This window comes from Netta rufina, assembly GCF_964035555.1.
Source record: "Netta rufina genome assembly, chromosome: 9".
NCBI classification, from domain to species: domain Eukaryota; kingdom Metazoa; phylum Chordata; class Aves; order Anseriformes; family Anatidae; genus Netta; species Netta rufina.
The window spans coordinates 2,939,032-2,966,773 of NC_140132.1; the positions used below are offsets into that span (position 1 = coordinate 2,939,032).

General features: G+C 39.8%; 1 protein-coding gene across 2 annotated transcripts; it reads right to left on the bottom strand.

The window, feature by feature from the left end:
- Nucleotides 1-650: 650 nt before the first annotated feature.
- On the bottom strand, nucleotides 651-25,998 carry ATP1B3 (ATPase Na+/K+ transporting subunit beta 3). 2 transcript variants are annotated; one of them, XM_084291686.1, is made up of 8 exons: nucleotides 25,692-25,998; nucleotides 18,186-18,314; nucleotides 13,819-13,926; nucleotides 12,564-12,751; nucleotides 11,774-11,824; nucleotides 11,181-11,207; nucleotides 6,279-6,365; nucleotides 651-2,952 (listed from the first exon to the last, which is right to left on the bottom strand). In XM_084291686.1, the coding sequence occupies exons 1-8, from the start codon at nucleotides 25,798-25,800 to the stop codon at nucleotides 2,782-2,784; spliced, it is 870 nt and encodes a 289-aa protein (XP_084147812.1). In that variant the 5' UTR covers nucleotides 25,801-25,998; the 3' UTR covers nucleotides 651-2,781. The 2 variants fall into 2 exon arrangements, with proteins under 2 accessions (XP_084147812.1, XP_084147813.1); XM_084291687.1 differs by lacking the exon at nucleotides 11,181-11,207.
- Between the last annotated feature and the right edge of the window lie 1,744 nt (nucleotides 25,999-27,742).

Sequence of the window (27,742 nt, forward strand, 5' to 3'; positions counted from 1 at the left end):
TTCAGCTAATGCTGTCTCCTGATGACCTTCTGTTGAGCTTTCCCTTTAGCTCTGTGTGTTCATGTGCAGGGCTGGCAGAGGGGCAAAATGAAGATGGTACCTCAGTTCAGCTGGTTATCAGCAGATTTTTACAGTAGTTTGAAAAAGCACCTGCAGCAACTGGCAGTTTCATAATGTTTGAAAGTTCTGCTCCAGACTTGAAGGCACTAAAAGTTACTCTATGAGACAAATAAGTATTAACCAGTATAAAAGTTAAACATCTCAGGTTTTTGCTAAGAAGTTAGTAAATTAAACTCTTCAATCATAATTGTAAATTAAGTCCAGGGAACCTTTACTGAAAATTGCACATGAAGAAACTAAGTAATTTTATCATGCCCTAATTGACCTGCTTATAAATAACTGCTAGATCATTTACTACTTCAAATTCTGAAAAGAAATGAAAATAAGGAAAACAGTTCAATTACTTAAAAATAGTTCAACACTCATTACCTACATATATTTTACACGGTGATTTTGATAGCTGAGCCCTTTCAAAGTCCCACCTCCCCATCACTGATGATGCCTGTGTGATTAAATAAAATCAAACAAAACAAAATCACACTTCTACAAAATCTAGGGAGAACAGGATTTTATTGAGTTCTACCTGTCTGAAAAGTGCTGGTGAAGAATTGCCATTTCATGCTTTGTCTATATAAAGAAGTAGAAAGAAATTGTTGCAACAATCAACTCATTTGAAAACTGAGCATTTCACTAAAAATTCTTACCATTTCTAAATGAACACAAGTGTGACTTTTTTTTTTTTTTTTTTTTTTTTTAACATGAAGAGTATTTCTCTTTTTCAGATGTAACCTCTACACTTCCGTCAGGACTCTTAAAATACTTTCAGGCAGTATTAAGATACAGAGAACCAATCAGCGATATCTTCAAGAACCCAGGTATCCCAGCTCTAAAACTGCATGATCTAAAACATTAGTAATGGAATATTTTGAAAGAATACTCTCACTCAATATTGATGCATGCTATCATTACATAAGTATCCATTGCATATTGTGAGGAACATCAATTTTTCTTTTGTAGACAACAACAAAAAAGCATGCTAAATGATATCAGTCACTATAGATCTATTTTAATGAGGTTCAACATTGTTAAAGTCCAATTAAGATTAGCTTCCCCCAAACATTCACCAGTGTAAGCTTGCACAGGTACTTAAAAATTTTTGCACTGATGTGGATTACACTGGTCTCAAACATTTTCAAAGCAGGGTTTTAAGACTGGATCTTGAATTTTAGTAACCATTCACTTAATTTGTTCAAATAAAGTATAGAAACACTCTAGGAATTAGGCATAAAAGCATGTTAAGTAACAAATTTAGGCCATGATATTACTAACAGAACAAACCAGTATTTGCACAAATTATAGTCTTTAATTTGCTGTAGTCTTTAATACTGAGATTAACACACTGGATGTGGACCACATGCTCAAGAAAACAGAAACAAAAACCCTAGGGAACAGCATTATAAATCCCATGTCAGAAAGACTACAGAAGCTATTACCCAGTATAATGGGTCAACTCATTTTGACGTGAGGAGCAGTCACAAATAAGCTTGATTATTTGTAGTCATTTTAGCAAGTGGATTAATAAAAAAAAAAGATAAAACAAATTGCAAGTAATCCACACTCCAAATCAATAGCCAATTTCTATGAAGCAGTTGTGACACCCATTTTTTAAATGGCTGATGAGGAAATAAACAGAAAATACAAGATGAAAGAGCACAAGAAAACATGAAGTATGTTAAAATGATGCAATGAAACAGTATATAAATTAAACAGGAATGTTTAATCAAGACAATCCCCTCTCCCCAAAAGAGGTTCTTCAATTTTTATTTTTAATTGGAAAAATGAAAGTCTATTCCCACGATAGTGAGGCTGTTTCTTTCAAGCAGCTCTGTTGTACAACTGTTACCAGGACTCTAAACGAATCTTAATTGTTTTATATTGATATTTCTGAACTAGAAAGTTTTAAAATATTGTATAGATTTTATTTGTGCTCCACATATCGCAAGCAATTTAACAACACGAAGAAAGATTCAATTCCTCAACTAGAATACCAAACTCTATACCAAGTATTACATGTACACAATACTTGCACAGTGACAAGCACAAAAAAGTACTAGTTGAGCACTTACTTTCTGAAATCCATATCAACTCTTAAAATCCATTGTAATTTTCCCATGACACCCAATCTACAATTTAAGGCATCTCCACTCAGGCATCCATCCATCCACCCACCAGTTCCCATACACGCAGTTTATGTGGAGGTGTTTATTCTCTCAAAAAAAATCACCGTGTCGATCAGGTACCATTTATTATTTATCCCTGTAACTGTGTCAGCATTGAGATATGACAGTTAAACCAGTGTTAAATCAATACAATATTTACATAGCACAGCACAGTAAGCTTGAGACACTCACTTGGGGGATAAAACCACATTTTAGAACAGGACAAAGGTCACCATTATTAAGTGTTTGAAAACAGCTATTTACAGGTCCCTATGACATAACTATAGTCTGTACACTGTTCCAATGGGGCAGGCAGAAGCATGATAGGCATTTATTTTGAGGGATTTTAAACATACGATTTGGAAGCATATTGTTATGCTACCCCGAATGCCATAAGCCACCTTAACATTCTCCAAGGTGGTCTCATATCCTAGAATGGCATGTCCAGCTGATACAAAACAGACAACACAGCGTTTACTTTGTGGAGAACTTTCTACTCCTGCTATTCAGTCATCTGAACTTTGAAGGCAATTCGTCCCAGAAACTTGTCACGATCATCTTCATTTTTTAAATTAGGTGAGCCCAGGATCTTACACTCAATTGCTATTTCTTCATTGGTACTGTTGGAGTTAATTGCTAGTTGAACAGCCACTAGAGGCTGTAAATAGTGAGCCTAGTAAACAGAAAGATGGGGAAAATATTTGAGATACTGGAGTAAGTGATGTGAATATAACAATTAGCATGAACAATTAACATTTAATCCATCAAAACAGTTCAGAAAAAAAGCTAATTAAGAACCCAACCTTTCAAAGCCCAGTCTGACTGAGATAAGACTTTTTTTTTTCAAGTTAAATAATCAGGTATACATTCTTCAAACTATTTCATAACCAATACATTCAACCTAATATGAGTCACAGACAGTATCTTCAAGTGGTACGTTACTTTACCCTTTTAGTACACTGGGTTCGATTTTCTAGAAACCTCTACTTGAAACATCCTCTGAAACTACATTCTGCTTTCCTACCAATTCCCTCTTTTGTCTTTTTTTTTTCTTCTCAATTTCTTATCGAACAAATTTTTAACGCATTTTAAAGTGTTTTGTTGTTTTGTTTTTTTTTCCCAATAGCATGTTTTAACAACTATTAGTAAGCTAGCTTCCCTTCCATCCTATCCCATTTACTTGTTCAACAATAATGTGTGTGTTATCTGTTTGATAGTTTTTGACAGAAACCTCTCATTGAGTATTTCAACAGTATCCTGGTCAGTCATATTTGGTGAAACAATTACAATTCTTCTCTCCATTCCCTATAAGAACAACTAAAATATAAGATGGAACACGATTATATTTTTTGTCAAGATAGTATGATTTTTCAAGTCCAATTCAATTAGGACAACTTTAATTCTCTCGTAAAGTGACTATCAATTAAAATAAGAATTCATTATATACTTTCAGAGCAGCATTTCATGCCTATATTAGAGTCAAGCATTTCCACAATTTATTTATTATTTTCAGGTCAACAGTAGTGACTGCCATTTAAGTAAAAATATGTACTTACTCTCCTGGTGGCCAGCAAACATGGGTAATTCTGAACAATAAAATTCATAGAAGCTACTGGACTAAATATGACACTGCATATCATACAAGTGCAAGCCTTAAATTTTATTTGAACAAAACCTTGGATTAATTTTTTTGTTAACTTAAAGAGACTCTTCTAATACCTTTCTGTTACTTACCAGCTATCGTCTCTACCTCTCTAACAAAGAAGGCAACAAAGAATAGTCAAATTCTCATTTACAAAGAATGGTGGCATGGAAGCGTATGTGCAAAAATCTTTAAAATGAAGGACTAGTAAGAAATACATTGACTTAACTACTTTGTCTAGGTGGAGGGTGATTTTACTTGATCAGAACGTTTCCTGTTCCCCTATAAACATCAAACTGGGAGGAGGAAACAGAACTAGGCAAGTCATCCTCAAAATTCTCATGTTTCAAATGGTTATACCACCCACATTAAAAGTATTAACTAAGTTTTCTAAAAATCAGAAATAAAATCCTTGAGTTTTTCAAATAGGTACACAAATTTCTATGGTGTTCTGAAGATATGATGCCAAAATGACTTTTTACTCAATATAAAATGACTGGGGGCGGGGGATGAGAATCAGCATCCTCACTAAGCACTACAGATGATCTGCAAAAAGGTACATTCTCTAAGGTCAGGCAATTGAGTTCATTGTGCTGAGCAGTATAACCATTACAGTAATAACCATTCTGGCCCATAAAACTATGTACTTAAAAAAAACTCAGTACTTCCATTGCTACTACCTTAGCTCAACAGCAGCAAGATTAGTTGTATCCACTTAACTCTTTTACAGAATGAAATAGTTAAAACAGTTTCACATAGATATAAGATATACATTTTGTGGTATAGGCAAGAAATCAATCCAGTCTCTTGAGACATGGTCAAATACTCAACTTTTCTCAACTCTTCTTGCTGCCTTCTTTTTCACAGTACATTAATGATAGGAGAATTGCATCTTATATAAGCAAGTAATCCTCAAACAAACCTATACCACACCATAGTGAACACGAAAGAACATTGACCCAAAGACTCCAAAAGAAAATACCAGTTAATTAAAAATATATATTTTTTTCTTAACCACCTAAATCAAGTAAAGAACAGCACTGAGTTCTGCCTGACTTAGTTGCTCTCCTTTCATAATCTTACCTTTTCATCAGTATAGCAGTAAGACAGGAATTGTATGAGTAAAGTTCTTTCTTCATCCCATCTTTGGTACAAACTATCTCCTAACAAGGTCTATCAAGGTCTGTTAAGGTCTACTCATGCTATATGTTGCTTTTCTTAAAGAAGCAACACACTTATCCTATTCTGTCATTCCAAAAAGGGAATAGAGTACATACCGACTCTGCCTATCATAAGCAGAGTTTGACAGTCTCTCTATAATCTTTTATGTCTAAGAAAATGAATGCTTTACCAGTTAAAGAATTCTGGCAACAAAACAGAAGACAGAACTATACATAAATTACATTAAAGCAGATATTGAAGAAAAACTCCTTCCTCATTAAGAAAAGTGAAGAAAAAAATTGTGTCAACTGCTGCAAATAAGCGTAGCATACACTGGAAAAATAGTAAGTGAATAACTTAGTACCAAAACCTTTGGGAAAATATCAAACAGCTACTATGGTGTCCTATGGGCCTAAAAGATTTACATTTAAAAAGTACTTTTTATTTTCAGTGGTGAACAGTAGTCAATGGTTGATCAATCAACCTGGTCAATAAAAGGCAATATGATTGTATATCTTACAGAAAATACAGATTTTCTGTACCTAGTTATTGCAAGCAGATTCAATGAAAAAAATAGCTAAATTTAAATTTGAAAAAAAACTGGAGTCTTAACTATACATATTCTGTGTCCATAAAGCAGTTATTTTACTTTGAAAACTTCACTGTTCAAGTAGATAAATGTCAGAATACAAAGAGGGCAAGGGGGACAAGCAAAGACAAAAAAAACATTTAAGTTAAAAAAAAAAAAGTTATTAACAACCTTGAAGTGCTTCTTCATAAAACAGTGTGAAGAAAAAAACATGACTGCAGAGCCACAAAGATGTATAAGCAACAATACCATGCTGAATTATAAATCTAATATCCTGTACATAAGCCCCTAAGATAAACTATTCGGAATTGTATTGGGGTCAGAAGAACTACTTTAGTTCTTCTGCCTTCCCCTGCAGTCAGAAAGATTCCAGAATATATCAGTGACCAAAAAATAGCAGATGCCATAAATGCTACTAGTATACAGCCTTTTCTTCATTAGGACAGTGCTTACTTTACTTCCTTACATCCGCTAAAGCATCCCTCTAGTCTCATCAAGCACGATAAAATCTGTGCAGATATAATATTCCTTACGAGTACCTCATTAAAATGTTCAAACTTCACAATCAATCTATTTAGTAAGAAGACCATCATTAAGACATACTCACATGTAAGCTTTTCCCATAGTATGGAAAGTACATTAAGTCAATCGAGCCTCCTGGAGGAAAATAATTTATCTCAACCATGCCTTGTTCCTATGATTGGAGATAACAACAAAATTAGAAGTTAATATCTACTTGGTTAAAAGTACAAAATTGGAATTATAATCCAATGATAAAGTGCATGATCCCTAAGGGGAAGGACAGAAAAAGAAAAAAAAAGAAGCTCCAAAGTATTAAAGTAAGTTCCAAAATAGATGAATTTTAGGCAAACAGCTACATGCTGCACACATCTGCTGCAGTAAAGCTTATTAATAGTAACATTTAAATTAGTAATCAGGTCAAGACAGCTCATATTCAAGTTTCCCTTACCAGTCAAAGAAAGGAGGTATATTTTAATACTCACTGAAATTAATATAACAGCAGCAGGAAAACAAAACACCCACACATATAAGCTAAAATCCCATGTATCCACAAGCAAGCCTGTATATTTTGGTGAAGCAACGGCATATGTATGTTTAAGATGAGATGAATTTCTGTTTAAAGCCAGGTTTTCATGATTCAAATTTGGAACAGTACAACCCCAACCCTTCACAAGGAACTCTAGCAATAGCGTGCCATTCCTAACTTGTTCAGCTACCTTTGTAATACAGGCTACCTAAACAGAAACTAAGCCTTAAAATTATGATGTTACCACAGTTTGTGTCATCAGCAGCCAGAAGGAAATAATACATATACGCATGTCTTATCACTAGACTTTCCCCTACAATACCAAATCTAGCAGCAAGAAGCAGCTACCTATAAAGATGCTGCATAATTTCTGATTAAGGAGTCACCCAGTCTGTAAGATACACAATCTTTTTGTGTCTTACATATACACTGTGCTGTCCCAGACACATGCTGTCAACGTAATGACAGACGGATCTCCAAGTGTCTGTTATCTTTGGTGATAGGACAAGGGGAAATGGCCTCAAGTTGCACTGGGGAGGTTTAGGTTGACTATTAGGAGAAACTTCTTCACTGAAAGGCTTTTGCAGCATTGGAATAAGCTGCCCAGGGAAGTGGCTCTGACCACCCCAGGGGTCTTCAAGAAACGTGTAGATTTGGAACTTAGCAGCGTGGTCTACTGGTGGACTTCAGTATTCAGTTAAAGGTTGGACTAGATGACCTTAGAGGTCTTTTCCAACCTGACTGATTCTACATAATACACACTATTCTTCAGGACTGCATCTCCTGCATAGCAAACTATTTCAAGTTCACAAAGCAAGGAAATGCACGAATCTCACCTGACTTGCTTTAACAGCTAGACATACTGCCATAATAAAGGGCAATGATGGAATCACAGAATCATTCAGGTTGGAAAAGACCTCTAAGATCATCTAGTCCAACCTTTAACGTAGTATTGACAAGTCCACTGCTACACCATGTTAGTATGTTCTACATCTACTTGTTCTTTAAGACCTCCAGGGATGGTGACTCAAGCACTTCACTGGGCAGCCTGTTCCAGCGCTGCACAACACTTCCAGTAAATATTTTTTTCCTAATATCCAACCTACTTCTTACATGATTTTTAAAATGTCTGTAGATTAGATCCTTTCTGAATAGTACACACTGTATTTATGCAGCTCACCACTGTTTATGCACCAATGCCAAATATGTCTTAGAACATCATTACTTTTTCAGTGTAAATCACAATTTCAAAGTGCATTAGTAACTTTCATTGTTGTTTTTTTTTTTTCCTATATTACCATATACAATAGCTGCAATTTTAAAAAAAAGATATACTACATAGTACAGAATACAACCGCAGTAAAAAACCTTAGCTAAGGGGAATGTAAAGAAAGGTCAAGAAACAGGGAATGAACCACAGCCCAGAAATACCTCCTCTTCCACCAAAAGAACATACCATACCAGATGAGTTTAGGGTATGGCCAGATTCTTATTTCTTTGAAGTCTAAATTATTGCAGTTCCTCAGTATATGTTCATTAAATATTTTAGACCTTGAGTTCTCAAATTTAATTACTAAGAAGAAATGTTTTGTTTCACCATTAGTCTCTATTTTCACTACAGCTCGTGCGGCTGATATACTCAAATATATTTCAGAAATAATGCTTACAAAATTTGAATTCAGAATGATATAAGAAAGATAAATAGGAGCGGGGTTTTCTCTAGCAGCTAAACACAACGCATGCATGCAGTCATAAACATATGCATTAAGCTATCAAAATAAAATGGCAGAGGTTCTTGGACATGCAACTGCCTGCCTCATGCAAATGCTGTGGATTTTTTTGGTTTAATTAATAATAATTAATCCTAACTAATATCCTTACACAAACTTTTAAAAATTAAGCTAGCTGCATCAGTTGAAAAGCTTCAAGAACCAATGCATTAGTGTCACTTTTTCTGCTTACCATTGAAAATTTCCACAAAGTTGCAGGCAGTCAGCAAATCTACAATCTTAGTTGGACACATAAAGGTAGATTTCTACCTCACCTACAAGAGTTTTTATTAGGACTGTCTTAAAATAATTTTTCAGATGCTAAAAGGCACATGGAAATACACAGAAGAAAAAAGATGTACACAGATGTAAAAAGGTACATGGAAAAAACTTGTGCAAGAATGACATCATCTAAGGAGTAATGGTATAACTGCAGTAGCCATTTAGACTCACGATGCAGTTTAAAGCAAAATTTACTGAAACAAGATAAAACAACAATATCCAGGTTAGCAGAACCTTATAAAACTTCTGAGATATCTTTCAAAAAAAAAAAACCCAAACAAACAAATCCAAGGCCAAGTATGTTGACAATGGCAAGGAAGGTATTTTTCATTCTTGTAAATTAGAAAGAGATGCCTAATACAAAGTCAAGATGATCTCTAAACAACAAAAATGCATATAGCTTGGAATTAATACTATTTATCTTCTCTGCCATTAAAAAAGTACAAGCCTACTGATTTTCTTGGGTGGGAAGGGACCGTAAAGATTATCTAAATCCAAGCCCCTGTCATGGACAGGGACACCTCCCACCAGCCCAGGCTGCCCAAATACCATCCAGGCCTTGGGCACTGCCAGGGATGGGGCAGCCACAGCTGCTCTGGACACTAACACTAACTGCCCTTACCTACAGAAATCACTGTGATGACAGCAAGGGGCAGGGGGGGCAAGGAGGTGTGGTCCCCTTCTATGAAACATGACAACTGCGATGTCACAAATCTACCCAAAGCTTCTCTCTTTAAACAAATCTCAAGGAGAAGGCACAGTAAGAAAGAAGGGTCACCTCGCAGAAGAATGCTTTAAGAAAATGTTTTTTGTTTGTTTGTTTTGTTTTGTTTTTTATGGTATCAATTTCAAAATGAAAAACTCAAATATTTCAGGTAGCAAAGACAGGCAGGATGTGTGGTCAGAAGGCTGTTTACCTCATCTAGTATTTGAGAGATTTGTCCTTACAGTTAATTTTTAGATTTATTTAAAAGTCAAACTGCATAAAAATCAAGGCAGACAGTTCTTCAGATTGCTCCCAATACGTGCAAAAATCAAGTAATATTAAATATTTAAAAATGTTGGTGAAGTGGAAAGAAAAAATGATCAACAGCTCATCCAGAGGTTAAAAAAAAAGGTCTGCCCTATAATGAAGGGAACATGATAATAGGATATCTGCTCTGCTCAGCAGCATCACTTTTAAGTAAACTCCATTTTTGTCACTCAGATATTAAAAAAATTCTGATGCAAAACCTATAACTACTGGTTAATTTGCGTTTGTGCTACGAACTGCTCAAGCATTTGCATATATTCTATGAGCTATTATAGCCAGCAAGAGGCTTGTTTTCAGAAGCAAGTATCACCTGGACTTAGCTTTGTAATGCATCCCGAACTTTTTTAATCCACATTTTCTGACAGTAACAGAGAAGGAAAAAAAAAATGCTGCAACACAGCAGTTATTTAAAGACTAAGTAAACACCCTGAATAAGAGAAACAACAGAGAAGGACAAAGAGCCTCTACACTTCAATTTCTGTTATGAGCCAGTATTTAGGGGGCATTCAGATCCTGTGGCAGTTGCAGTATGATTATAAATTCCTCAACAAAATGCAAAGCAATTGGCTATCCTTCTCCACCTCTCCAATGCGGAGAGAAGAGGATCAGAATTCCCATCCTTGCATCACCAAGTCCCAGAAGGTATACAAGCAGTCACCTCATCCACTACAGAAGAGACCATTACAAGGTGCTCTTTTCCAATAGAGTCAAAAAAAATAAAAACAGAACTGGAAAGAAGGCCACGTGAGCCAATGTAAAGAACAGTGTAATCTTTCAAGTTTAAACAAAGAGTTTCAATAAGCAATGGGCATAAGTAGTCAGAAGTTGTTCTCTAAAAATCAAACACAGACAAAAGGTGAAAACGACAGTTGTTAATGGTGCCTAATGTAGTAGTAGTATTACAAACAGTAAATTCACCTTGAGAGACGTAACAACTTCCAGTGTGATGACAGAGGCTAAAATTCTGTCATTACCTGCCTCAGCTACAAGAAACCTTGTGTCCAGTTTGGGATACTAAATTACAAAAAATGATAAATTGGAGAAGGGGAAAAGTAGGAATAGAAAAAGTGTTTCTTTCTTCTACAGAAATGAATCCCTCCAACAGAACATGTTTTAAGAATGGACACAAAGAAATGAGTCCCAAATAAGAGAAGGAATCAATTTTGCTTGCAAAAGACTACTGTGGGGAGATCAAAGCTTCCAAGGACTTGTCAGAAATCAAGTATTAAAATTTATGCCTACCACAGATATCTAGAATGAAGGCAGAAAAACTTGCGGTATTTGTCCCATAAATTACTGAAATTCCCCCGCCTATGTTTTTATCAGTCAACTCAATCTAGGAGCCATGACTATCCCTTGCTGAACCTACTAACTTACCACGGCTTTCACTGCTCCCCAAGCAGTCTAGGAGAAATATGTAGAAAACAGAGCAATTACAATAATTACCTTAAAACATTCTGTGTAAGCATTTGGTACACAATAAATACTTATAAAGTAGCTGTTAATACAAGTTGTTTGTATTTGACTTGGAGACAACTTTTACTTGAACAGTAACAACACCAGTTTCCACATTTTGTCTTACCCATCATTTATAAAATTGTCTAAGGTGCACTTGCAGCATGGAGAAAAAAATGAAAATACAGGTTATGAAATGGGAAAAACAAAACATAACTCACACTAAATAAAAAATAAATAAGCATGACTACAAGTTATGCCTATGCATTTTCTCAATGGTAGAGGAAGTGAGGTAGCTCAAATACATCTAAAAAGGGAAGAATAAAAGACTAACTATAGGGAAGAAATTAAATACATTAAAACTAGACATACAGTAAGATAAAAACAATAAAAAACGAAGTACGAAGTCTAACAGAAGAGATGGAAATAAATGTTCTGACAGCATTTACGTTCACTTTTCATCTTAATCACAAGGAAAATTAACTACACGCGTATTTGTTACATTCAGAACTGACCTTAGATGTACACTGTATATATGGCTCTCCTTCAGGCTTTAATCCAATTATCTAAAGGAAAGAAAGTTAAAATATTTACAGACCTTCTTCCCCTCTCCAATTTTACATATCAAATTCAAACTTTCTCCCACTTACTATGACAGAGTTGATACAGGGAGCAAATCTGTCTAGTATTAATTTTCTGAAGCACAATTTTAGACTAGAACCAAGATGCGAAGTATTGTTAAGTTAAAGCTCAACTAGACAGTGGCCATACCAAGGACTATTTTCTTATTTTACATTAAGCATGTAATATTAATGACAAACCAATTAGCAGTTCAAGAAACATACAACATCACTGGAAAGTCAGTTATTCATTCAGTAAAATTTTCACCACTTTGCATAGTTTAGGAATTACAGAACCCATGACATTCTAATTACATTTCTGGAATGCAGGCACCAAGTAAAACACGCTTGACCTGCAGAGCGTTATACAATCTGTTACACAGAACAGTAAGCTAAACCAAAGCACATTTTATTCTTTAAATAGGGTTTTCAGATATCTTGATGCAAGTGATCAAAGCCAATACTTGTAAATATTAGAATGCTCAAAAAACCCACTTCATTTTACTCTCTGAAACATATGTATTGGTAGACATTTCAGTTAATTACACTATTACAAAAATGTGAGTATCCTGAGAAGCAAACTGAACATGTATTTCAGTCCTTTTCAGCAGTGATATTTCATACAGTGTTAGCTGGAAATGCTTATACTAAAAAATATTTTTAACAAAAAAAAGCAAACACTTACTCTATTCATTTTCACAAGCACGCAGGGAGTTCCTTTAGAATAGCCAAAGGTCTTATCTTCCTTTCCAGAGCATTGTCCAAGCTCAGACAGATTAAATCGACATGCCTTTTTATCAGCAACATCATTCTGATCAAAAACCTTTCCTGGTGTACAGTTTATATTTTCGGATTGCTTTGAATCATCATATGCTATGAAAGAAAAATAGGTTTAAAATCAAGAATACAAAGCATACAAGTAGGTAAAAATGCAGAAAGCCTATATAAACCTCTAATTTATAGTTATTACTTTTCTAGGAGTTTTCTTACAGGATTATTTTCACAGTACCATGCCTCTTATTTCTATCTTAAACGCTTTTTCAGGTCTTATCAAGAATCACAGAATCATAGGCAGGAGAAGGGACCTCTAGAGATTGAGTCTAACCCCAATAAGTGGCATTGTAGCCAAATATAAGAATAAAGAGATTATTATAAAATAAATAAAATCCTCCTTCTAGAATCATTATTATTTTCTGTACATCATTCTAAATTAATAATGTATTAAAATATAAACTTTTTCTTTTTAACCTGGAACCTAGGCCAGTTTTCCTTCGGTACTTTGTTTTAAAACAGTTTATAAGGAACGTCAAGTATTTTAATGGCTAATATTAAACTACCTCTACATTTACATCGGGTAGTATAACTGACATTATAGTTACATCCCAAGTTATTCTCACTTCTGCTTCACAAGTACATAGATCACTTTGTCACAAATGCTCACCTATTCACCATTTAACACATTCTGTCTTGTTCACCCCCCCACCCGCCTCTCATAGATAAGCATTCATAAAATAAAATGGAAAAAAGGTAATAAATGCTCAACCTCATATCGAGTCCAAAACCTATTGAACTGCAGGAGAGGCAGGTCATCATTTAATGTAGTATTCTTCCTACCCCCCCTCTCACCTCCCCAGAGCTCTGAAAGAAAAGCCCATACTTTGTGTAGCTAACAAAGCAACTCATGCAAAAAGGTGCAATTCTACAGAACCTCCTCAATTCTGACTTTCAATTTTTGAGGGGCTCAGTTTCCCTGTCAAATGTAGGTAATGATAATTACCTTTTTCTGTGAAGTATATACTTCAATAACATACTTGTCTAGAGTAAGCCTGAAAGTATGTCAATTTTCTTTAGCAATTACTAACTTCAAGTTAAAAAGGAAACTAATGTACCCAACAGCAAGACACCTGAACTACTAGGGTAGCTGTTAGTAACTTACTTACATTCAAGAAATTTTTTAAGTGTAGAAACATATTGTGCATATGAATTGGCATCACTCTTGTTAAAGTAGAATTCCAGTGCAGTGTCTGGCTTTGGTGAAATCATTAGCCCTTAAAAAGAAAACGTGCAAGTAAAGAACTGAACAACAACTCATCCTTAAACCGCTCTAACCTACTCAAAAATCACATCCATAAATTGAAAAAATACCTATATTTAATTCAATCCTGCATATAATTACAATTCATAAACCAAACCCAATGATTAGAAATAGCAAAATCAGAAACTTAAATCACCTTCAATCAAACTATTTTATTGATTCACTTCACATTTTCAACATTTAGCAGATTAAACTAAAAAAAAAAAAAAAATTAGAAACCACCCAGAAAACCTTCAGCTAAGCTTATGCATCAAAGCTCTAGGCAACGCAGAATGAAGCTAAGACTTTATTTATCTCACAGACACCCAGAAGAAACAAAGTATTTTTAAGAAGCTTTATAATGCATAAAGATGGCTTGTAAGTTTTCCCAAACAAGACAAAGTTAGTTAGTTGTTCCTTCCCTCTTTCTCCGCAGAGAAATGAGAGGTAGTTGGCCGCCAGGAGAACACAGGACTAAAGCACCGGGCAGGGGCACAGCACAGCCAGGCCCTGGTAGCTACGGGGTCCCTGACGGACACGGGACGCCACAGCCTCAAGGACAGCAGTGCTACCGGTCCCCTGCCTGCTGCCGGAGCAAGGAACGAGCTGCAGAGAGGTGCTGGGCCTAGCGGGAGGAATGACTGCAGCATCCTCAAAACCGGCTTCGCGTTGGAGGGTGAAAAAGGCAGACACTGACATGGAGCTGGGGCTCCTGACAGAACATAGCTGCCCTTCTTCCCAAGAGAGGGGCAAGGAACTGTTCAGCTACATCTCAGGGACAGTTTGGCAACACGGGAGGGAGGTCACACAGCCACGTGCTCTGCTGACACACACACAGGCCGGCACCAAGGGAGATGAAGTTGTCCTAATGAAGGATTCTTAATACTTTACCACAGTTAATCAATCAGTAAGCTTTTGGAAAGCATACAGAAAGTGCCATTAACCAGCCCGGGTCTATGGTCATTCACCTACAGAAGTATCCCAGCTTCTCATGTGAAAGCAGAGATTACTATAAATACTTTGGGAAATAAGAAAGGCATGCACTATAAATTTATCATACACAAACATAGTTTAGATTCCAAAATTATGTATAATTTTAATTTTTTTTTTTTCAGGATTTCAAAAAAAAATTCTCCATTCTCCTTTTTTTTTTTTTTTTTTTTTTTTAATTTTTCCAAATTTTGGAATTTTTCCAAATTTCCATCCTGGAAAGCCAAAACAAAACACCTCTGTGACTGACAGACCATGTAAAATTACAAATACCATATTTGACTACAAATTACTTTGCACCTTTAGTCATTTTCTGACCTCCACACTGAACTGGGATTCAAAAAAAATACAAGGGAACTAGCAACAGGGCTGAAAAGTCACTTCAGGAGTTTGGGGGGAGAAGAGATTGTTATTATCTATATACTTACACTGTAAACAAAAGACTTCCATGCTGTTTTTCAAAGTGAACGACAAAGTTACTAAACTAGTCATCAATGAAAAAAACAATAATTTGAAGAGACTCATTGCTTCAGGGGAACTTCAAAAATATCCTAAGAGGAAGAGACTGCTCCAGTTCCAGTGCAGTACAATCTGCCTAGAGACTATGGAAAGGCTGCAGAAAAAGCTACTTGAAGAAGGATTGAAGCACAGACCATGAGAGATGCAGGGTATGGGGCCTTCTAGGGGAACAAAATTAGCAGCTTCAACATAGGATTATACCTAGGATTGTAACAGAGATTACATTATCCTACAATTCCAAGAGATTTAAAAAAAAAAGCCTTAAAATCATCTGCATTTGATTGATATTATTGTATTCCAGTGCCCACTGCAAGCCAAATACCAATTATAAAATAAATCAATCTGGGAGATTTCCAAATATGTTTAATAGAAGAATAAAACCTTTAACCTACGCCATCCAGGTTTTGTGTGCAGATATTTTTTTTTAATTTATTAAAGTTTTACAGCCAGGAACATGACATGTTTCACTGCAAGTGAAAAATGATACAGTTAAGCTTAACATTAAAACAGAGATAAGCAATTTTATTGTCTTTAATTACTCACAAAATTATCGTTAATAAAAATAAATTCAGAAATGTTTAAGAAACACCTAAGGAAAAAAAACAAAACAACTAGTTGTAGAAGATATGCTATTTTACACTAACATCCTTTATGACAATTAAAAACACAGGAACATCAATAACCCAAACTCAAGAGAGAAACTTTCAGTAATTCAGTATTAAGCCATAGCTACCCACAGCTCTATTCACTACCAACATTCAGACTACCACAGAAGAAGAAATGGTCATGTAAGCCACCTTTTTTTCTTTAATTATTATTATTATTATTTAAACTAAAGCAGATCATCTTTTTTGTTTCTTTGTTTTTCTTTCAGAATTTAGCACATTATTAGCTTGAAAAGTCTGTACAGATCCTCAAGAATCCCTTATGGTCCAAGGGCACCTGTTAGAGATGGCCTGAACATCACATCAAAACAAAACCTGTTCAGAATCCAGAGAGATTTGTCACAGGGGCCCAGCTGCAACTTGCTCACACACAGATTTACGTTTCATCTTGAGTACTAATGCAGCTGCAAGATGGTGGTTAATTTTGTGTGTCTGGAGTTCAAAAAAGGAAAAAGTATTCTAAAGACATAATCTAACTTTCACCAAAATATCAGTCATAGAATGGCTCGGGTTGGTAGGGACCTTAAAGATCATCTAACTCCAACCCCCTGCCATGGGCAGGGACACCACCCACTCGGCCAGGTTGGCCAAGGCCCCATTGAGCCTGGCCTTGAACACCTCCAGGGATGGGGCATCCACAGCTTCTTTGGGCAGCCTGTGCCAGGGCCTGACTGCCCTTACAATTAAGAATTTATTCCTAATGTCTAGTCTAAATCTATCCTCTTTTAGTTTAAGACCATTCCCAACTCCTCCTAGCGTTATCTCCCTGTCCTTCTCCATCTTTTTAAGAAACCCCTTTAAGTATTGAAAGCCTGCAACGAGGCTTCCCCGGAGCCTTCTCTTCTCCAGGCTGAACCCTGAGAGAACCCCAGCTCTCTCAGCCTTTCTTCATAGGAGAGGTGCTCCAGGCTCTGATCATCTTTGTAGCCCTCCCTTGGACTCACTCTAACAGGCCCACAGCTTTTTTGTGCTGGGGGCCCCAAATTAATATATGTATTGCATAGCCATTTAGTTTTTTTGATCCCTAAGCCAAGTTTTTGAAAGATTTGAGAGATCTTATTAAATTTTCAGGTGGCCCAATCATTTAAATTACATGTAGAAATCAAATACTTAGACATTCTCCAGAAACAGTATCGAGAAAAAGACTAATCTCTTCAATATAAAGTATGCAGAAGCAGCTTTTAAACCTTTTACAGTGCAAATCCTTTTATTTTTTTCTCCTAGTATACAGATACACCAGAATAGAGCTTAGAATGATAGATTTTTTTCTGTGATACATTTAAAATAAAGACAGTGATCTCATTACACATTTTTATTTGTGCAGTTATTTTTCCATCAATTTAGCTCATTGAACCAGCCAGCTGTAGGACTAGATGAGCATGTACACAAAGAAAGCAAGTAGCTACAAAAGTAGCAAGACACCACTTCTAGTGGCAGCTACATATTATATAGATCTAACTTCATTGTAAAATCACACCCTCCCTTCTCCATGGATCCCTATGTAATGTGTCAACAACCTCTGGAACCTACAGGCATTCCACGTTGGTTGAAAACTAATACTAAAATTAAAACTCTGAAAATGCCTTCCCATTGTAGTCCTTACAAGCTCCTGAGCAGATCATCCCCCTAACACAGCCCCCTCCTGTACTTTCTTCCAGGTACAAAACACTACTCACAGGTGGCTTTCCATCTGATCCAAGAGAATTGATCTAAAGTATCTCTAAAGCAGTTTGGTCAAATGATAACTCCACTTTTACAACAGAATTTTGTATGGATGCAAAGGGAAAATTGCAGTCTAAACATACGACAAAATCGACTAAAGAGAATATATAGAGAAAAAAAAATCAGCAAAAGTTAGCACATATGCACAAAGAGCTGCTGACTGAATGTATGCTATATATAACTTGCCTCATACTTGCCTCACGTTTTTCCATTGAAATTTGTGACTGAATAATAATCACAGTTTTTCATAGACAGCTGCAAATTAAAAACAAACTTGCAAGTAAAACTTAACTGTTAAACCAGAAATGGGTTTATGAAAAAATAAACACAGTGTTACCTGGACTAGAAATCCGGTCGCGGTACTTTGGAATGTCACTGCTCAGTGTCTGAAGCATAACCCACATTGTGAATGTGAAGAGCGCTGCTAGGAAGCCATAAAATACCAGGTAGAATAGTAAGATCAAACCTGTAAAGAAAAGCTAAAGTTATTATTTTTGTTTCAGCTAATTCCAATTTCCTGTTTTGATTTTCAAAAAAGATAAGAGCAAGAAAATGCTCAATTTGTTGTTTCTTCCCCCTCCAGGACCCTTGTCACTCCCAACGGTAGCTATAAATCAGCATGCCCCAGCACACACATGTATTGCACAACACAGAAAAGTTCTCTTCATACTTGCCAGCTCTCAAAATGTACAGGGTAAAATCTGGCGTTTTGGTATCCTTAAGAGAGAAGTATTAGAGACCACTCTGGGCTGCATTGGGAGGCTAGCAAAGATGACTAAGCAAGATATTCCAGCTCCATTTGTTTAAGGGAGTTAGTTTTGCATCTGGAAAGGAATGGGTGGTCAGGAAGATGAAGGAACAGAGTGCAAAGATGAAATTGTTACGCTGGATCAGGAACACATCGCAGAGGTGCACTGGTGGTGTAACAGCATGCTGAGGACCTGAGAGCACCCCACACAACACGATACTCATTCGCATGTTCCTCCTTCTCCAGGAGAGCCTCGAGGTGGAAATGCTTCCTGCTGCAGGTGTTTGAGAACACACCAAGCCTTCCGCTCAGGCTTTCCAAGTCGTGGCCCAGCACATCCACCTGCTGTACAGATCTACCTCCAGGATCCAGCAAGGTTCTTGGGATGCTCCAGGTACACAGGTGCTACTAGCTCCAACTTGACAACTCAAAGAGCTCCCCAAAACCTGAGCACATGGCCTCAGGGGAACAGCTTATTACATGCCCATACCTCTCCATCAGGTAGCTGAAGCAAACTGCTAGGTGAGAACACTACTTAGGAAAACCATTAGAAAACTTACTGTGATTAAGTGCTTTACTCTTGTTTTATTTCGATTTATTTGTGTGTTGTTTTTTTTTCTTCCCCATTTTTCATTATGCACACACAGACATGGACTCCGGATACAAGTTGTTTAGTGAAAAGACAACGTAACAGGCTTAGCTGAAGAGATTTCCAGAGAACTTGGTCCTTCTTCTGAGATCTGATGCACAGCTCTCACTTAACCTTTTTAAATTTAGCAAAGCTCAACTGTTTTTGTAACAAAGTTTTCAAGCAAACATACTAAATATTCCCTTCTTGCTCGTTTTTTGATCCTGATGGGCTTATATATGTCAGCATATCTCATTAAAATTGAAAATTTATAACATAGTGCTTGCTACACTTCCTTGATTCTCTTTTCAGACTTTTTAAAAATATGTACCAGTAAGTTCACTTAGATTACCTTTCAAAATGTAGGTTTGTCTGGAGATAGTTCCTGACTGAAGATGAAGCATGTATACTGTTTGGATAGAAGACCTGGTAAATGACATGTAAGATTCTACACAAATTGTTTAATTAATTGAGTATACAATACTAAGCTGAAGAAGAGCAAGTCATTCTGTTTCAAGACTCATCACCTGAGACACATGGACGCACACATCTTGTCAAAGCGAATGGGAACTATACTGGTATGGAGAAATTTAGATGCTCACACAAAGAGCCAACTACAGAAAAGCATCTTCAGAACCTTTCTAACCTGAAAACATAACTAAACAATGATGCAAATTCACTTTTTTACAAAATATTCTGTCAATAAGGCTGCTGTCAGGAAGTCCAAGAGATAACACATCAAAATCAGTACCCAGCGCTCTATCACTGACACCCGACTATAAGAGAGACTCAAGTGCAATACTTTTCTATTTTCCATAGTAAATGAAAAAAAAAAAAAAAAAAGCAAAAATGACTGCACCCCAGTGATGAGGACTGTCCACTGGGAGATGACAGAAGGCAGCCTCAGCTCTGGCTCCTGTCCCAGGACCTATTCTTGCATTTTGCACTGACATGTTTCCTTGTGCGCTACGGCCACCAGTAATCCACGACTACTGCAAATGCAGGTACCTGCACTACTTCTGAAAAAATATCTGCATATTAAAATAATGAGGTGTTTCCCAAATCATTGTTACCATGACAAAAGCCCATGCAGCAACCAGCTGAACATCACCAGGTTTTGGTTTTAGTTTAGGTGAACTTCAGCTGTCGAGACAGTTGTTTACTAACCTGCAGCACTCTGAAAGCGAGCAGCCATTTCAGATGCATTTGGGAACTCCTGGTATGTAATGCTTCACACGGCAACTGCAAGTTATGAAGCAAAGTACCCGAGGCAATGCAAAACCAGCCCTGTTCTATAACGAACAAGGCAGCTAGACATCTATTGCAAGCTATTTCTAGGGCTATTTAGAAGGTGAGAAGAGCATATCAAGAAAGCAGTAGAAATCCTAATCAACAAAAGCCATTACCATAATTGTACCTGGATTTGCATTTGCACCAGTAATTTGCTTTACCTGTAAGCTTACAATTGCTGTAACCGGACCCAAAACAGAGCAGTGATCTCCTCCTAAATATCCCATGTATTCTGGGTATCACAAAACAAGGGAACAAAACACCCAACACTTTGGCTAGCTCCCATTTTGTATCCCACGCATTAATCAGTTCTGGCATACACTGTCATCAAGCCATTAAAAAAGGATCCCCCCACACACGTGTTTATTCCTGATGGGCTCTCATGCCCACAGCTGGAGCAGCAGCACTGAGGAAGGCACGAGAGGGCCCCGATGTCTGTGCACAGCCCCTAACTGTGTCCTCGTGCCGGTGGGGGGGCAGCAGTGACCAGGCCAGGAAGACCTCTGCTCCCCTCCCAGCACAGCAAAGCAGATGCACGTACCCCCAAGAAATGCTGCCTTTAACCTGTATTTTAACATAACTTGTAACTGCACTGCAGAACACCGTGTATTAGAATAAACTGCCCCACTTATGCTACTTTGCCACATTAAAAAGGAGAGGATGGGAAAAAAAAAGAAAGAAGGAGCCCTGCAACTTCCAATGGCACCAAACTAAGCTGCACTTTGTGAGCCTATTAGTATTAATTATCCTAAGCTAATCACAAGGAATGAGCCAAAACTTGTCAAGGAGCTCAGCCAAAATAACTCTACACAGTGCTGGATTTCTTGTCAGAGAACGAGATCTGCCCAAGTAACAGTGGAAAAGACTCCTCCGTGTTTAACCCAAGGGATACGCAGGCACCACGGCTAACCTGCCATGCTTTCCGGGGTGGGGTCACCATGCACAACCTGCAGGCTCTCACTATTTAACCCAAACACACAGAGAAAACTATCAAAACCAAATCCTGCAATGCAATTTACCTGTAATACCTAGTGGGTTTTTGTGTGTGTGTGTTTTTTTCTTGTTGCAGGACACCGCAGTATCAAAGAACCTTTCATATCCTAACAATGCTGGTAAGCAACAGTCAAATCTGGAAAACTCGTATTTCTGAGCCAGCACGTTGGTGCCATTGCTAGCTGGAGTTCATCTGCAAGAATCAGAGAACTCCTCCACAGTGAAAATTAGAGTATCTCACTCTGGTAAAGAGTCAGGACATCAAGTATCTGGCCATGACTACCACGACAAGTACAAGTTTTCCACTCTTTACATGGCAAAAACAACAAACAGCTCATCAGTCTGGCATAAACCAGACTGGCAGCTCTTCCTAAGCGTCACACACAGGTAGATATATGCATGCCTCCATGTAAACAAACTCACAACAGGCCTTGAAGCAACTACTCAACTGCCTCCAAAACACTGAAAAACATTGTCTTTATGGTTTTACGGATTACATGCTGCATTGATCTTATCACCTGCGTCATCATTCTTCAGTAACTTCATCTAGGGGAATTATAAAAGGTAAGCAGTGTTATTAGGGACTACCACCAATGCCAGCAACATTCAGAAGGCCTTTTGGTCCACCTGCAGATGGATTTCTTCGCTTTATACCTACATATCTGTACAGATTAGATGAGCACTAATCATGTCTCATCCTTATTGCCTAATCACTTCAGAATTACTGTCTTCCTGGTTTGGGGAGTGGCAGGGGGAAGGAGAGGAAGAAAGAGGGAAGGAAGACTTCAAGAAGAAATAAACCCTTGGTCCTGGGTTACAGTTTATTTCACAATAAACCAGGGATCTAGATATAACATCTCCAGGAGACAATAAAAAATGCCAAGTGAAACACCTGCAGAGAATCACAAAAGAAGTGCTTAAGTGCAATCGTCAAGCATTTAAAACACACACATCCCCAGCGTACCACCAGAGCTTACTGATACCCTCAACGGTAAAAAGGAAACTTTCCTTCCTCAGAACTATCTCTGTCATGGAAAATAAAACGGTCTACTGATTTCTCAAATATTTATTTATTAAGATGTACAATATCATGGAAAACTTTAGTAAGATTTTGACTGCGGTCATACTCCTGGCTGTGCAGGAATTTTTAAGTGTTCTGTCCATCTGCCACCACACAAAAAATAGCACTGCCTCTGTAAGATTCACAGCTTGGGTGTGCAAGTGTTTCTACTGCACTGGTAGACAGTGATCCCAGTACGTTTAACACTATGCTAACTGTGAAGGAAGCTAAATCACACCAAAACCCTGCTCAAACACTATAATGAACAGAGAAGAACCAAGTCAGAAAAGCAGTTGAAGCTTTGACAGCACTGTATGTCCCAGCACGAACACACTGAAAACTAAACAGAAGCAAATCTAGATCTTCTGGCTTTTGTTGGTTTTTCTTTGTTCTGCTTTGTTGTTTTTTCATTTCAAGCACATATTTGTGCACTGAAGGATACCACTAAGAACTCAAGACTATTCAGGAGGCCAGAATTTATACGTAGTCCAAGAGTTATCATCCCTACCTTGAACACCCAGACATGGCCAGCTTTACAGAAAGGCTTCAGCAGGCTTGGCATAACCCCCAGCGTGACCACAAACGAAATACTGCCTGCCTGCAGCAATGATCTCACCCTGTGCTCCTGCTGTAATTGCAGGCAGGCACAGCACCTTGCCACTACATGTAGAACAAGATGCTAATCTTCCTTTTACTTACAGGAAAGACCCACGTGGCAGTGCTCCAAGTTCTCCTTCCTCTGCCCTGCCCGATGACAGCCTGCGCACAGCCCCGGGACTGATCCTCCCTCTCTGCGTGCAGCTGGAAACAGACTTCAGCCATCCATAGTCCATTTCCAGCATTTCATTGCGCTTGTGTTATTCCATCCGATTAATGACAGTTAAAACAACTAGAAAACTATGACATGTGGATACCAGTTTGTGAAAGACAAAAAGAATTAGCCCTCAGGTCCGCAAAAAGCACAAATGCTCTATTTCTTGCAACAGGAGGAGACTTAGTGCAGCCTGTTTACCAACCTGCAAAAGGCAACTCTTCACAAAACTCTAAGGGCAACACACTTTGCAATGTGACAAAAGAGCAGAGAGTGAAACAGAACCTGCTTGTGCTAAATCTTTTTAAAGATCCTGGTGTAGAAATGGCAAATAAGGCCAAGTACTCCAATGCCAAGGCACTCCAATGCACAGAGAAGCACTGCCTTGCAGTCACAATTTTGATAAACCTCCAGGACTGCCTCAGACCAGGCAATACATACACGTACTGCAAACAGCTATTTAACAATTTCTCTACTGTTACTGTCTCATTTCTGAGAGGAAGCTGTCTTGAGACAAAAGAAACGCACAAGGAAGAATCAGAGCCAACCAAATTCTTACCACGCTGTCCCTGGAGACGCCACAGCCCAGCAGACAGGCAGCCAGAGCTCACTTCTCCTGCCTCCCTGCTTTTCACAGGGGAGCTCAGCAAGAGCAAGCGAACAACAGTCAGTGAGCCTGCTCTAAGCTCACATCAGTGATCTGAGAGCTGAAGTGAGAACCAGCACGTTCTCCTGTAGCAGAGTCACTCAATGAGTGTTCGGCAATTAAAAACAAAACAAAAACCTGCTACTTTCATCTTTGTGGATGATTTTGAGACTGGGATATCAAGTACTGAAATTCCCAAAACAGACAAAAATAATTATTTATTTAATATATGCAAATAAATAAATTAAATAAGCACAAGGCATTACTGCAAAATGCCAGGACAAATAAATATTGACAAAAAAACATACGCTGACAATTTATAGCGTTGCTGGGCAGTCACCTCTCAACGTATACCTCAGGAAAAGGTCTATCACAAACCTTGTGTCAACCACCTAAACGACTTAAGAAAGCTAATTAAGCAAGATCATTCAAACTGCTATCTGGGTCTATATATACTTTCTCGATGTGGAAAAACATCTTTTATCAAGTGAGCTGGCTGTAAAACAACAGAAGAGCTCAATTACCCGCTAAGTTAGTCCTATCAATTTCAAGCGTTATCTCTTGGCCTTGGACTAGCACGAGCTAGTAACACTGTAAGTGATATCCTCTCAGATAGGTCTGAACAGAGAAGGTTGTTTCAGTTTCTTTTTTTTCTTTTTTTTTTTTTTTTTTGAGTCACAAGCTATTTCTGATGTGCCCACAGCCTTTGTGCCTGTCAGATTCATGACACAAACAGCCTTCTGCAAACCATACACCCATTCATCCAACCCACGCGCTTCAGGAAACCTGCCTGCGCTGAGCGATCACTAGACGACAGCATAGTGGAAATTTCCTCTCCTTTGCTATTCGACTGGCAGAGCCGCTCGGAGCTCTTATTTCCATCTGAATGGAGGCGAACCCCTGTCAGGGCGAGGGCCCTCTCCTGACGGCCCGAGCCACTGGCACGGCCCAGGCTGCACGCTCCTCCTCGCCGCCCCGGCATTAGCATTCGCTGAGGCTGTGTCAGGGCCAAGGATGCGCTGCGCTGCTCCCCCGCGCCATGCTGAGCCTCCTGTTGGTTTTGTGAGCGCAGCCACGAAGCATCCCGGCAACATCCAAGCCCCGGGAGGCGACGCAGCGCTTTCTGAAGCCAGTAAACACGTCCCGCCAGGGCTGAGGAAACATCCTAACACCGAGCGTTTACACGAGCGCCTAACGTGAGAAAACACAGCGAGGAAACCCAAATATTTTTCCTGGAAGGGCCGCGGCGATGCTCGCGGGCTTTGCAGCTCGGAGGGGAGGCTCCCGGAGAGGGGGCAGCGCGCTGCCTCGGGCGGGCCGGCCGCGGAGCCTTCATCTTGCGCAAGGCGCCGCGAGCCCCCGGGAGCCCGAGCGGGAGGCGGGGGCAGCGCCGGCACATGCAGGCCCTCGGGGCCGGCCCCGCGGCTCCTCGCCCCGCGCCCGGCCGCACAAAGGCGCCGCTCGCTCGGCCCCACGGGCGCGGCCGCCCCGGTGGGCGACCGGCGGCGGGGGGGGGGGGGGGACCGGGCCGGGGGCCTCACCTGCGGCCCCCCACCCCCCCGCCCCGGCCCCCCGGCGGCATCCGCCCGCTGCGGCGGCGGGAGCTGAGCCAGCCGGGGCGCCCCCGCACCCCCCGGCACAGAGCGGTCCCGGCGCCCCCCGCTCACCCCAGCTCTTGGCCGTGCGCCCCAGGAACTCGCCGCTGTCCGGGTTGTAGACGAACTGCCGCCACTCGGCCACGCTCTGCCGGAACGGCTTCTTCGCCTCCTTGGTCATGGCGGGGCCGCGTCGCGGGCTCGCTCGGTGCGAGCGCTCCCCGGGCGGAGAGAGCGGCGGCGAGGAAGGAGGGAGGGAGGGAGGAGGGAGCGGCCGCCGGCTGCCAGCCGCTAAGTAACCGTCGCCGCGGCGCCCGGCGGGAGAGCGGCCGCGGGGGCAGGCAGCGGGGGCAGGCAGCAGGGGCAGGCCCGCAGCGCCGCGCCCTCCCCGCCGCCGCGCCGAGGCGGGCCCCGCCGCCAATCCCCGGCCGCCGCTCGCCCGCGCCCCCTGGCGGCCGCCGCGGAGCGCGGCCCCGCCCGGGCCGGGCGCGGAGGGACGGCGGCGGCGGCGGCGGGGGGAGAGCGCGGGCGGCGCTCGGCCGCGTGTGGAGCCGGCGCCATGTCGGGGAGAAGGGGCGCAGGTGCCGCGCGGGGCACGGGTCGCCGCGCTGCTGGGGGCAGGCGGGAGGGCTAAAAAATACACCCGAGGTGCGGATAACGGGGCTGCTTTGCCCTCAGAACCTCATTTGGTGCCACGCTCCTAGCGGTCGAAGCCCAACAAGCACAAAAAGCCTCCCCCGTCTCCCCCCTGGAAGCGCAGGATCAGCCCCCAGCTCCCTCAGACAGCGATCAGCCGGCAAGTAACAGAGCATGGGGTGGGGGCTCTGCAAAACTCACTGAAGAGCTGCTTTGATGCAGCAGCCCTCCTGTTAAAATAGTCGGTTGATGCACCAGAGAACAAACCTGAGTGAAAAAGCTAAGATAACATCCCTAAAATGTACATGCAACACTGTAAGTGATGTCTTAAACAAGAATAATTTAGTATTGATCAGCCTGGTTACTTTAAATCTTTATAACATTTGCAGTGTCATTCATGCCAGAAAGCTGTAAATACGAAGCATAAAATAGAATAAACCCATTTGCCTCCTGTCAGACTACAATATTCCCTTTTCTTCTGTTACAGTACATCATCTAAATAACTCCATTTGCTGTAAAACAACAGCAGAAAAATAATATATCACTCACTACTTACCCTATGCCACACTGATCAGCTAATATATTCCTTTTAAGGCCAAAAATATGTCATCCCATATTTCTTTGTTCCTTTAAATGTCACCAAGCAGAAGACTGAATGTCATTTCATTATAGTGACTGCTTTGCTGAAATATTTGTCACAGTTTATTCAAATAGGTATCCTGCACTCTTTAAGGAACAGTATGTCAGCAGAATGTGCCTATAGTCATATATTTTAGATGGGGCACCATATTGACTGAATGACATTAAAGTTTACTAGATAGATACAAAGATGGGGGAAATAATACAGGTAGAAAAACAGGTTGCCTCAAAAAAATGATCATGCTGAAATATCAACATCTGTAAATATGAATATATGCAAAACATTACAGAAAATGTAAACTAAATATTAGAGCAACTAATATCCTGCAACCACCTTTGGTATGCCCCCAAAAACCGGGAAGCCTTCTGTGCTCTGCTCCATTGAGTTCAAAGGTTAGTTTGACTATTATAGCTGTTACACTCCAGTTTCCAAAACAGTCTCATAGAGCCCAGCCTGCCTTGATGGATCCTCATTCCCATCAAAAATCAAACAGTTCCTGAGATGCAAAAGGGTAAATGTTTTGACTCATGGAAATACAAACCCATTAGTTAGACACAGGTAAAATAATGGAAAGGTCAATCCACACTCCAGTCTTCCTTAATAAAATATAAGGATTGGCAATAGCACTGTCTGCTGTACAACTAGCTGCAATCACAGGGGCAGCATCTGACAGCCTACATCCCTTCCAGACCTATGTTACCCTTTGCATGAGCAGGGTCAGGGTGCAGCACAGGCCAGCAGCCCTCAGGGGCTGGCAGCCACAGGGACCCCCGAGGCTGGGGAAAGGCAGCAGGGTAGGCCCGGGGAACAGCCACGAGCCCAGAGGACAGGCAAGCCCACAGCAATG